Source organism: Mytilus californianus, unplaced genomic scaffold, assembly GCF_021869535.1.
Source record: "Mytilus californianus isolate M0D057914Y unplaced genomic scaffold, xbMytCali1.0.p SCAF_8, whole genome shotgun sequence".
NCBI classification, from domain to species: Eukaryota; Metazoa; Mollusca; class Bivalvia; order Mytilida; family Mytilidae; genus Mytilus; species Mytilus californianus.
The window spans coordinates 35,940,628-35,954,506 of record NW_026262734.1 but is presented as its reverse complement, the minus strand read 5'-3'; the positions used below and the strand labels follow the sequence as shown (position 1 = coordinate 35,954,506).

The window sequence follows — 13,879 nt, the reverse complement described above, 5'->3', positions numbered from 1 at the left end:
CTATTTAGATGTGCATATCTATACAACATTATGATTCAATTTTTTTTTTTCTCGGAGTAATGCCCCTTTCAACTTAGAATTTTGGCCTCAATATACTACTGCAACAGTTTGTCATCGCAACTCCTCTGAAACAACACAACAGAATTCATGAAACTTTGTAGATAATAGGGACATACTATGTAGATGTGCATATTGACAGGAGTTTATAATTTGATATTTTTTTAGGAGTTATGCAAGGGGGGGCCATAATGATAAACCCCATTGAACTTAGAATTTTGGCCTAAATATACTACTGCAACAGTTTGTCATCGCAACTCCTCTGAAACCACACAACCGAATTTCATAAAACTTTGTAGTTAATGAGGACATAAAATGTAGATGTGCATATTGACAAGAAATTTTTAAAAGTTGACTTTTGTAGGAGTTATGAGTCTTTGAACTTAGAAATCTGGTGAGATTTTGTTTGCCCAGTGGGGATTTTGGGTAAATGAGCGTGCTCACAAAGGATCTTTATTTGCCTTCATATTCTCTTGGCCATGCTCTGTCTTCAATTTGATTTGAACTTTATGATTAAACTGTGCCAGTTGTTTTCTTAAAAATACTTTTCAAGTATCAGATATATGAGTTTATATGTATCAACATATATGTCAGCGGTCAGTATATTTGCAGGTCATCTATTTTTTACCACTCATTAGCTTGAAAAAATAAAAAGATATATAAATTTTATAGAAAAAAAAGAAAGACTCATAAGTTCATCAGCAGTGTAAACCAAAAGAAAAGATATACAATTTATGACACACATTCTAAAAGAAATTAAACATGCAAAGATGCTGCAAAAAATTGCATTCCTTTAAAATGTCTTCCCATTCACAATCCAGATGAACCCAAAATGGTTAATTTCAACATTTGACAGGTATATTCGTTTGAAGTTTATAGATAAGTTTTATTCACCCCTGCAACATATGCCTCTAGGAACATAGTCTTTCTGTCTGAACCAAACATGTTATCATGTTTATCTATTATATAGTCATTTTTATAAATTTACTGTTTGCAAAAGTATGAATTATTCTAAATACTAAGGACTTTCTTATCCCAGACATATAACCTTAGCCGTGTTTGGCACAACTTTTTGGAACTTTTGGTCCTCAGTGCTCTTCAACTTTGTACTTATTTTGGCTTTCGAACTTTTTTGATCTGAGCGTCACTGGTTAGTCGTGTGTGGACGAAACGCATGTCTTGCATATTAAATTTTAAACCTGGTACCTTTTGTTAGCTATTATTCGTATGTTTCTCAGTCCTATATGTTCTCCCATTTATTTGTATTGTAGTCCTGTCATGTAATGTTGTCATTTTAATGTTATGTTTAACATTGCCATAAAAGCGGGAGGTTTGGCTAGCCACAAAACCAGGTTCAACCCACCATTTTTTTCTTAAAATGTCCTGTACCAAGTTAGGAAAATGGCCATTGTTGTATTAAAGTTCGTTTCTGTGTGTGTTGCATTTTAATGTTGTGTTTCTGTTGTGTCGTAGTTCTCCTCTTATATTTGATGTGTTTCCCTCAGTTTTTAGTTTGTAACCCGGATTTGTTTTTTTCTCAATCGATTTATGAATTTCGAACAGCGGTATACTACTGTTGCCTTTATTTAAAAATCATTACTCAACAGACTGTTCCAAAAAGCTTTTATACATGGTAGAATTTATTTGTTAATATACTCTCATATAACCACATACTATACCGTGAGTCATTTAAATTTCTGCATTTTTGGAAGAGTTCCAGGACTTGTAACATTTTTTGCCATATGACCTTTAAGCCAAAGGAAGAACCTGTCTACCTGCTTTTTTCGCCTTGTAGAAATAATGAATATTTGACATCGAGTCAGAAGGAATATTTTTACAATGATTGTGTTTGCAATTCCTAGATAGAGGCAAATGTAAAGCAAATCTTAAAAACAATAATTATTTTGTTCATTTGTAAATATATTTACAAGAGAGATTGGTAATTTTTAAAGTTGAAAACCTAAATTTAGAGTGAATCAAATAGCAAATACATATGCAGTTGAAATATTTTTGAGAAAGATTACTAATAAAAATGGAAACAATGGCGATCACATCCCTCAGAGCAATCAAGCTCTTTGATTTTGCACTTTGGTTGAAACCTGAAGGTTTATTTAACAATTTTAAGATAAATGGGTTTGCGGTTTAAATAAGGGATATTATCTAATGCATGGTGTTGACTGGCAGGCTGAATTACAGAACTTTCTAAGTTCCAGTATAACACTTATGCAATGTGTTGATTAAATGATTGATTGTTGGTTGCTTAACGTCCAGTGGCAAATGTTTTATGCATGTTCAGGACGATGTTGACTATACGTTCTACTACTACTATGGGGATGTTTTACAACCTTGACCCCACGAGGGCCTTACACTGTAGGTATGCACATTTTGTCTGTCATTAATAAAAGATTATTGCTTATTTATATCCTCCCAACAAAAATATACTGATTTTTTCACTAATGAGAGTTCAGTAATGTATAAATACTTTACTTGCTGTCAATAGTCGAATATACATTGATATACCGTGGTAAACAGTACCATCTTGACACACTTAACGTTGATTATGCACATCTCATCTGACTTTAAATTGTATTCGAACATGCGAGTACTGAACCTGAAAATTCCTCATTGTTAAATCTAAAACATTGTGGTTAATTTAATGGTTTTTACACTAAAATAAGATTAAAAAACTAATTAGATATTTCTTGCCATTTATTAAAATTTAACCATATATTGTTGCCATCAATTAAAATTTAACCATGTATTGTTGATATTTATCAAAATTTTACCATATATTGTTGTCATCAATTAAAATTCAACCATATATATTTGCCATTAATCAAGATTGTGTGCAAGTCAAACTTAGCTGAACTACGTTTTACATAAACGAACTATTGAAAAAAAAGAGTTATCATTAAAGGTGTTTATGTCTGTAGTAATATAAATACATCATTATTAGATATATTGAGGTTTACACTTTAAATGCTGCTCCACACAGTCGATGTTAAATTGCTATACTGTCTTTTAATGATCTGCAGTATATGTTATCCCAATTACATGATTCTAAAAAACTTTATAAAAAAGTGAAAGAAATACAATGCAGTTTGTGTTCTTATGTTGTGCTGTCACACCACCGTTACAGGTTAAAGGAGACAGTGAGCGCTCACAAATTTCTTAACGAACCTGTCCAAAGTCAAGAGCCTGTAATTCGGTGGTTGCTGGTTACCGTATTTGTTTTTCGTTTATTGTTTTAACATTAACCTATCCGGTGATTTTTCGTTTGAGGCGTTTCACATTTTGTCATGCCAGTTACTTTTATAGGTACGGTATTGGGTTTCCTCATTATTGAAGGCCTACAGTGACCTATAGTTGCTTACATCCTCGTCCTTTGGTCTCTGGATGATAGTTATACGCAACCATACCACATCTCCTTTTTGATAGTTGTATTATAAGATTGCAGTCGAATAAATGAATAAATCATGATAAAAGATATAAAGCTGGTTGATATATTTGTTTGTTAAAGTCCCAAAAAAATTGAAAGATTTGGCATTTGGTTATTTCTTCATTATTTAAAAAAACAAATGGAAAAAAATGATACATCCACAGACTTTCTATTTTGTTCCAGAGATCTGAAACTATGATTGTATAAAATATTATATGTTTCTGATGGTTCCTATCAAATAATGCATTGATTATCTGATTACTCTTTAAACCTATTAAAAACAATCAGAGACATAAATACATATCTCTTTAACAATAGATATAATCATCAGTCAAATGATTCATACTGAGATATTTTTACAAAATATGTTGACTGCTGTAATTCTTTTTATGTCTTAGTCCATGAATGCAATAGAGATTTGACCTACAGACCTGTAATTTCTTTACATGTTCATCATACATAAAATCCTTACAGTAGGTCTACAATAGAATTACTGATTTAATATGTAATGTGTTTGTTATACTTATCTGATCACGGATTTACTATTAAAATCCTTGATCTTATCATTATTTTTTAACAAGGTCACAAGCGATATAAATGCAGTTTCAAATTACTGACGTCTTCTTTAAATGATTGAAATGCTTCAATTACTTAAAGGGGTTATACATGTTCACTTTACTTTGGTGAAAACATGTTAATCACGAGTTGAAATAGTTTTCGTGGAATTTGCTAATAATAAAAGGAAATAAAAATATTTTGTGATAAAAACTTTCTTCTTCCTGTTAAACAAAGGTTTATCTGTTGATGAGGATTTTCAAAAAATACGTCCTTGGTTCAAGAAATGTACTCTAGTAGTAGATGCCAGTACTTGTGGAGACTGAAATATTAAACATGCTCAGATGAAAGTGTTTTTTTACTCTAGTGAAGGTAATGTACGAAATATAAATGTTCAGTTACATATCAAAAGTCAATGAATACGCCGCTTATCTTTACTCACGTTAGATTAAAGTAGATCCACAATGTCGTACGAAAAATTGAACTAAAAGGCACAAAAATAATAAATACAATGTTACTTTGTATAGAACCACACTGATTCAAACAACAAATACACTGGAAAAGATGTTTCACTTTCTGATCGACAACATATTTGTTGAGTATTGGGGGTTGGTATTTCAACAGATAGTGTGTGTTCCAATGTCTACTTATTGTGCGCCACTCCTGGTCGACTTGTTTTTATACTCCTATGAAACAGAATAACCACAGAACCTTCTTAAAGACAAAACGAAAAAGAAACTTAATAGGTTCTTTAATTTCACTTTTATACATATTGATGATGTCTTGTCACTCAATAACATATATTTGAATGAGTGCTTGCATCTTATATATCCAAGTGAACTTGTGATAAAGGATACTACCGAAAACTAAAAGATCTGCTTCTAACTTTGATATTTTCATCGACACAGATAGACGACTTCAAACTATAATCTATGACAACTGTGATGATTTCAACTTTCCAATTGTCAACTTCCTATTTATCGGCCATAATATACACTCTGCCCATCGTATGTCGTTCACATATCTCAATTAATACGCCACACCAGTGAATGTTCATATACGGACTTCATTAACATGATTGTGCTCTTTACACAAAAGCTGCTCTAGCAAAGTTAAGAAGAGGTCGACACTAAATAAGTTTAATGACCACCTTCACGAATTGATTGAGCGAATCGATTTTTCTGTGCATCAATGGTAACGTGGTCTTAGATCTTTAGATACCAAAATAGTCGTCTGATCAGTAATTTAACCGATGGTGTTCTATTGCCGATTGAGACATTTTAACTGAGTGTTGATTCGCATTGCGGGTGATGCACCCTGTCTCGCTTTTTTTGGAGTTCACGCGATCTCCTCAGTTTTTGTTTTCACCTGGATTTGAACCTTGATGTATTTATGAGAATTGAATATCGTTAAACTACTGTTGCTCGAAATTACCACATAAATACAAACCCATTGATACCAAATGTGTCGACAGAGTTAACATCTTATGTTGTGCACGAATTACTCGTTATTTGATACCAACGTGTTATCCAGAGGCAGAGTAAACATTTTATCTAGTAAATTTATGCACTAAGTACGACATTAGTTATCTTGTTAATGCATATGAATCATCCTTTTTGGAAAAATAAATTTTGATCTTTTGTTAAACTTCTTTACACGTATTGTTTTCAAGCTATATAACATATACGATCTACTTAAAAATATTAGCATTCTTTTATCATTAAAATATCATTACTATTTTATGGAAGTTATGTTAGTCAAGTTTACATCTGGTGCAGTTAAATTGGTACCGTTTAATGTGATTACTACTACTGGGTCGATTGTTTGTCCCCAAGGGTTATCACAAGCCAAAAACTAGTACTTTGGTATTGGCATGATCATACGGATATTATTTTATTCAAATTTGCTGTTGTAAAACTTTGGAAATCTTTGGAAATTAAGGAATTGGTCTCCCTTATGCAAGGTCATGAGTCATTCCTGGTTTGGCAATACTTTTGGTCCTTTTACATTATATCATAACTTCAACACTTCTTTTAAAATATTTATATATACATATATACATATATACGTGTGTAATAAATGTCACTGAAAGGACAATAATTGTCGAGATTCGAATCTGGTGTAGTAAAATTGGTTGCATTTAATTTTATGAACAGTAAACGAGTGAATTGAAGAAACAAATTGAATGCAAATATATATGTTCTTAATCTGTATTTTACTTTCGTAAGACCAAGTTGATGTTTATGAGTTTTTTAGTACAAGTGTACACCGTCAAAATGTTTAATGTCAACTGAATGAACTTTACAACAATCGATTAATATCTGTTCCTAGAAATGCAGGTTAGAATTTGAATCTAAAAGGGAATATATAACTTTAGAAAACCTTTTGCAATTGGGCGAGTTTATCTTTTCAAATTCCCTATATATACCATTTATAATTCCTGTAATATTTACAACAAAAAAGGCTGTAGAAATAGTAAATAGAATGTTGATCTTCTGAACGGAAATCGTCATTTGTACAAGATTTGCCTTAGAAAAGGACTGTATATTTTTAATAATTCTTAGAAATATTTTTCTGTAGCGACTCATTTAGAAATGTAAATTATATCTTGATTGCAATATAAACTTTTTATACGTGTTTTTATCTCTCTTTATATCTTGCAATGTAGCTGATAAAGCGCAAGTCCTGTTTTGTACTGCTGTCTTGTAATTTAGATTAAAGCTTCAGTAGTTTACGGATGTTCAAATCTCGAAAATCGATTTTAAAGAGACAATCCAAGGTAAAAACATAAAATGAGGGAATCACATGAACTTCAAAAGGAACGAGAACAGGTGCGTCGACATGCAGGTAAGCGTCTCCTGCTATACATGCATCATCCGAGGAGAAACTCATTACCGAGACAAATAAACCGTATGATTTTACACTTTATTGTTGTTTCGTCTAATTAATATACAAATGTTCAGTTGCTATTAGGTACACGATTCTGTCAACAGTAGTTTACTTATTTTTCGATATTGTAAATAGCATCAGCAAAATAATATTTTTGAGGAATAATTTTGATTTCAACATAGAAGAAAAAAGATGTGATCACATTGCCTACCCGATCAATTTAACATGTTTCTGTGGCCGTTAGATAACAGTTGCTACAAAATTAATTTCCTTTCTTTGTTGGAATAGTCAAGTAAATCTTGTTTTTTTTTTCTTATGTTGTCAGTCAGTCAAGTTCGTTTAGTAGTTCTATGTTCACTATTTGTATTTTTAAGCGGACGGTTTATATTAAAAGAGGAGTCGATTCGTTTGTCATTTTGTCCTTCTTTTGCATCCGCTACCGCTCCTGAACCGTTCAAAAGAATGTTTTGATACTTTCACAGAATCGTCCTAACACTACGTACTTTTACACCTTCAATTCTTTCTTTTCATTCGTTTTCCATTTCTTCATTCAAATAATTTTTATGGTTCACTTTGGAATTAGTTGGAATTTTCATATATGTACACTGCAGTACAAACTTGTATCCATGTTTCCTAATCCCCTATTCAGAACTCAGAAAAAAAAAGATGAGAGATATAAAAGGGAAATTCAAAAGTCAAGTTGAATAAAATCTGACATGGAAAAAAAGAATAAACGACGAAAAAACAAACCAGTCCACAATGCACTCTTTGATGTCTCAATGAGGAAAAGAGGACGGGAGTGTTGTTACGACAGTTGGAACATTCTCGTGATTATCTGTGACACAGATATTGCATAATGGTCAACCCACTTGTGAGAATTTTTAACATATAATGCCATTGTGCACCTCTCTTTGATTTCTTATTCGAATTACTACTCTCCTAAGCTTTCTTGGTTTGTCATTTGTTTTAATAGATTTTTTTTAATTTTTCATCTTTTGTTTTAGTCTGATCATACTACTTGAACTTATAGTACTTTGAACTTCAGCATCTACATTTGTACTTGTTTTTCCAACATTTCATAATTCCTTTCCATGAGTAAGTAATATATGCAAGGCGAGTTAGAACACTTACTTAAGGTAATGAAAACTTCTTTTCTTATTTTCCTTTTACTGTTGGTTAAAGTCTGACTGGATGTATACCTTTTCTTTGTGTTAATCTTACCGTTTTTAGTCTGGTATTTAACTGGTCTCATTAAAGGTTCAAGTTCTTAGTGCATTACATTTGTACAGCTTTCCCATGTATGAAATGAATATTGTGTAAACATTTTTTTTTTTTGTATTGGATTTTGGTTTAGATTTATGTTTGATTTTGATGAAATAAACAATTTATCAACTAATCTTATTTTTGGTACATTGTATATAAGTGTAGATTTCCGAAAATCTAAATGATCCACATTTGATATGAAGAAGTTATTATTTAGTTCTCTATGTAAGAGTGAGCAAACTTGTAGATTGCAATTCAGTTTACATTCTTTATTAAACGCTTCAGCGTTTATTAAAGAACAGCTAACCTTTTAACAACACTTTTTTCAGACAGGCACCTTTAATAGGTGATATGATTTTTAAGAGTTTAAAAAGTAGATCGTTAATTTACAAGTGAAAAGAATGGAAGAAGACAGAGCAGACAGTTAACTAGACTTTAAAATTATATTTTGTGAAATTATTTAAATGTAAAAGGTTTTAAGACTGTCACGTATTTATTTATTTATTTATTTATTTAATGAGCTTTCTTTAATAACTTCCTTATTATCCGATTACCTTTTAACCTTATATACATTCACTACATTTAAAATACAGTTCGAATAAATTCAATCTTACAGTAATGAGTGTATTGATTATGCGAACTCGATTAAATATTTGATCCCTTTATCCAATCGTCATTGGAGACGAAGACGGATAAGTAGTGTGGTTCAGGAGCCTCAGTAGTATATCCGTTTATTTTTGTATCGTCTTTTCCCTTGATTAACTATATAATAAACAAACAACAAGTAAATCTATTGTGCTAAGCCCACGTGTTGATACATGTAAATCACTTGAGAAACAGATGTGTCATTGTCGACAATCATGGCGTATTTTTCTCCGTCCGGATATTGTGTAATATTAATTTTCCCATTTGGTAAGTTAAAAGTTTAAAAGAAGTGTATTGATAAAAAAAATGTCATTGATTTGAAAGTGTCAGACTTAAGTGTTTGAGTTGTCTCACTTTTATTTTCTGTTATGTCAATGCCGTATGTACTCAAAAATAAATATATATACAAATATAGATAGATGCGAACAAAAGAATCTCGATTTAAGAACTATATGAATGGATGTCAAATTATTACTTTGATATCTCATGAATGTATAATTTCTATTAAAATGATACCTAATTAGTATGTGAGAATGCGATCCTTTTCCTATTCACAAAATTCACTCTATTCAAAGTACATTGAAAGTAAAACCAACGGTATTCAATATTGTTTATGAAGTTTGAGTTACGTTTTATGAAAAGGTTGTCACTGATTTGAATTTCAAATACTATTTTTTTCAGTTGAAAGATAAACTGGTATTATATCTATTTTGATGAGAGGTTTATTAATCAACAATCAGGCATCGATGAAACTATAAAATACCTACCAAGATATCATTTAAGTTTGATGAGGGAGGAAGTTAACTCGTTAGGTTTTCGTTGAACATCAAATGAAAATATTAGTTTTATCCCTCACTCAGATATGGATTATATTTTATTTGGTTCATGTTACAAAACCTTCAGTTATATTAAACAGACTTACAAATACAACGAAAACAGGTGTTATCGATTCACAAAATAGTTCAAAACCAGTGTTTTATAACCTTGACCGATGGCTTGCTAACCAAGTATCAAAAGGAAAGACTGTGCAAAGTATTACGATTATACCAGTTCTTGCTATTATTGCTTTTGTATGGATTATTTGCCTGCGCGTTTGCAAGTGGATGAGAGAAGACTCTAAATTCCATGAAAGAGGATGTAGTTATGACGTCACATCTTATGTTATTGTGACGCAGGAAGATCAAGATTTTAACGATTTGGATATATCGACCTCGCATCTGGTGTATGATACTGTTACTTCGAAGAAAGGGTTGCAAAATCGAATCGATCATAAAATGTACGATACGGTGACCTCGTATGCTTCGTTATTGAAATACAACACAGCTATGAATGCGCGAAGGAGTCCGACACCAGAAGTTCTAAAACCGGAGGTAACAAAAGGAACTGTTCAGAAAAAGGGCCGATTTTATATTGCACCAGTAATTGATAATTATGTACGCTTGAAAAATAGTTTGAACTCAAAAAAGTTGAAACACTCTCTGAAACAACCTAGTTTACAAATGAGGAATATTTCAGATTTAAGTTCATCAATGTCTTATGAAAACAGACAAATGAAACGTTCCCCACGACGTTCAGTGTCGGACAGTCGATTGTTTTCAACAGGTTCAGGAATTGATAGAACGAACAGACGAAATGTTTCAATTCAAGTGAAAAAAGGTGTCAGTAAATTGACATTCGAATCAGTTATTTTACGGGAAGATTATTCAACCAATAAACCTACAGAATGTTCAACTGTAAACCCAAACGTGGGAGACGTATACATACTTAATGATATTAAGGATTTAAATGAAATTTGTGACTGCCCAACCGCGATGAATAATAATAAGTTTCATACAACCGCTATGATACATGCGAATTGTTTATCTAACGAAGAAGAAATAAATCAAAATAGCAACATATCTGTGACAGAAGCACATAAAACATTAAAATCTCTTGGAAAGAAGAAAGAGAATAATAATGCAATATCACTCTTGGCGCTTTCCACAGACCTTGATAAATATAATGAAAACATTCCATCAAAAAATGGACGACAGTGCAAAACATGTAAAGAAAATACAGCAAATCCGAATGCTTGCAGTATTAACGTTAATAATAACCACCGAAACGAACAAATATATACCTCAAATTCAGAATTGTCTTCCGGATGTAAAACCACTGTCACAAAAATTCGTGACCATGAACATGTTGAGTGCCAATCATGTACAACGAACGATAAAAAGAATTCATATCGGATTTGTGAAAATTGTACTCCTACGTCTTCCAAATCTCTAGCAAAGGAACATTGTTATACAGGATCTAACATGCCTGATCAGTTTGATGGTTTACAACAGCAACCGTGTTCGTCAGGAAAAGTATTAAAAGAAGATTTTAGACGCAATGACGAATTTATTATGCAGAAACAAACCTCAGCTCCAAAAAATAACCATATTTGTGATGAATGCTCACAGCATAAGAATTACACACTTTCATCGACATTCCAAAATAATTCATGTCCATGCAATTAAATATTTTAAAGATTTTGAGATATTCATTTGCATATTTATTTTTTCATAAGTGACAACTAATTCTGTTCATCTTTCTAAAGGCGAAATAAGTGTTGGCCTATTGTTTTTTTTTCAAAATTACAATACATTTTTCTTTTATTGACCTTTTTTCTATCGTTTAACAAGCATGACCAGTTAGGTCAAACTTTGATTGAGTTCTTATTTGTGTAATTTCCAGTTGCTTAAATTGTATGCTGATCTGGACAAGAACATTAATTTTAAATCCAACCAACTTGATAGATTCTGAAGAGTATGAGGATGCTGCTACATATGATAAGTTCACTACTTCTTGATACGAAGTTTGTTTGCTTAACGTCCCAAATGAAAAATATATAATGCCTGTTCAGGACGAATTCAAATTAAACAATACTTTTATAAGTAGTTTCTTTAAAGTATGTGCAATTTGATGATGGTTAGCAAATTTACCGTTTCCCAGGGTCTTAGTGGGTAGTTGTTCAGAAAACACAACACTCTTAGCATCTGTTTCAATAACATCCTTTCGACCAGACAAAAACTTAATCTTACCGAAAAGCTCATCTAAACTTTCATTCAAAATGTTATTGTCTAGTACGATAGCAACTGTGTTGCAAGGAAAAGCTAAATATAAAAATCCACAAAAAATTCAAGACCCACCAAAAACAAATACTGACACACAACTACGTTACACACATATGCATATGTTAAATATGAGGCAGATTATCAGATGGATATTCAAAGTTATGATTCGAAGATAAAGACAACGTCAAGACCAATTTAAAAAAAACGCGAAAAAAAAACGACAAACACGAACACACTGCCCAGAAACCTGAACATTGAACACTTATTTACTAAATACAAGGTGAATTCATGTGGTCTGGAAACGTATGAAGTACATGTTCTACTAGTGGCACCCATCGTGTTGCTTCCTGCAAGTAAAAATTAGATGATATCACAATTGAGAATTGAGAACAAGTGCATGATAATGTGGTTATAAATTGAAAATATCTGTGGTCATCAGTGACAGAGGTATTCCCAAAACGGTCATGAAGGCGTCCATAAAAATAATCGAACATATTTTTTGAACTTTTCCACTACGATCAATTCGTTAAATAGCTTGTTAGTCCTCTATCAATGAAATTATGACAGGAAACGCGAGATATATACTCCATATGTAGGAGCTGCTGAAATGATACAATAGGGAAGCTCGCAACACTTCTTAAACCACAGACAACATTGAGAGATAAAGCGTGGCAATGCGAACTTGTTTATCTCTTAATTTGTGTGAAAATCTTTTCTTAAATCAGAGTAGACTTTTTATCCTTAATATGAACTTTGGATTACGACTTACCAAAAAAATATATGTAATTGCGACGAAAGTCATAGATAGAAGTCAAGAACAGTTATATAATTTGTTGTGGCAAGCAATCGTTGTTATATCTATTATTTATTTATTTTCTACTTCTTACATTGATTTGATCAAATCTTAATGATCAAATAGACGACTTCAATTTCCTTAATGTGAAGTTTTAACTATGTATAGCAACATATGAATAGAACTTAATTTCATATTGGGTATACATCTCCTAGTTAATGAAATATTCCAGAGCCAGTGTTTTCTATGTAGATTTTTGTTTTGCAAAGGGTTGCTTGTAACGAGAGAGAAAAAAAACTTAACCAGTAGTTCGTTATGGTAAAAATTGAAATCAACTCGTCGAAAGTTTTACCTGTACCATCATTAAGTCTTGGTCAAACGTCATAGATGACCACGAATATGATTAATTCGTTTTAATCATAATACAAGTCTTTTCCTATTCTGTTATTGGTATTTAACGACTTGTCGTCGATTTTGAACATCACTTTAAGTTTTAGATACAGCACAAAGGTAACAAAAAACTGACCGGTAACAACCGTTGCCGTATAGTTTTTTTCTGCACGAGTAGTCAGGTCAAGTCCGAGGCGAAAGCCGAGGACCTTGACCTGACTACAAGTGCAGAAAACTATACGGCTGGTTGTTACCATCCCGTTTATTTTGTTACTTTTGTTTTGTATATGACTTGTACGACGTTTTTAATTAGAAAGAAGTACAAATTTAAGACGATTACATAATTAAATGATTGAACACAAATAAAAAATATGCAGACGGGTTTATGTACCACGATGTTTGGAGATATTTAGTCTTTAATAAAATAGGGATTTTGCGTTAACACTAGCGCTTCTCAATTCTATCAGCTGTGTGCGAGTAAAATTATTGCTTATTCCTTATATACATATCAGTGAAGTAGGAGTAAATTGAAAAGTTGAGAAAAAGGGGCGACTTCTTAAAGTGACAAGCAAAAAAAAACCTTTAATCTATATTTTCTATCATAATAGTCTAATAGTTTAGAAATAAGGTACTGTCCTCTTTCGTAGCCACTTTATATTTTAAAAACAAAATAAATTGCCAAAAGTGGAAGAGAGGGGGGCTTATAGTTTTGCCCCTCACCTTTGTGTGTAATGCGGGTATAGTCCC

The 13,879-nt window shown here is 31.9% G+C and overlaps 1 protein-coding gene across 2 annotated transcripts; it reads left to right on the top strand.

Annotated features, from left to right (window-relative positions):
* The first annotated feature begins 4,181 nt into the window (after window positions 1-4,181).
* LOC127710934 (uncharacterized) lies at window positions 4,182-11,365 on the top strand. 2 transcript variants are annotated; one of them, XM_052216889.1, is made up of 2 exons: window positions 4,182-4,423; window positions 9,530-11,365. In XM_052216889.1, exon 2 carries the CDS (start codon window positions 9,679-9,681, stop codon window positions 11,350-11,352), a length of 1,674 nt encoding a protein of 557 aa, XP_052072849.1. In that variant the 5' UTR covers window positions 4,182-4,423; window positions 9,530-9,678; the 3' UTR covers window positions 11,353-11,365. The 2 variants fall into 2 exon arrangements, with proteins under 2 accessions (XP_052072849.1, XP_052072848.1); XM_052216888.1 differs by lacking the exon at window positions 4,182-4,423 and adding an exon at window positions 8,963-9,115.
* Window positions 11,366-13,879: the final 2,514 nt, after the last annotated feature.

Coding starts and splice junctions, on each gene's coding strand:
- LOC127710934 (XM_052216889.1), top strand. CDS start 9,679: ATGAAAATATTAGTTTTATCCCTCACTCAGATATGGATTATATTTTAT.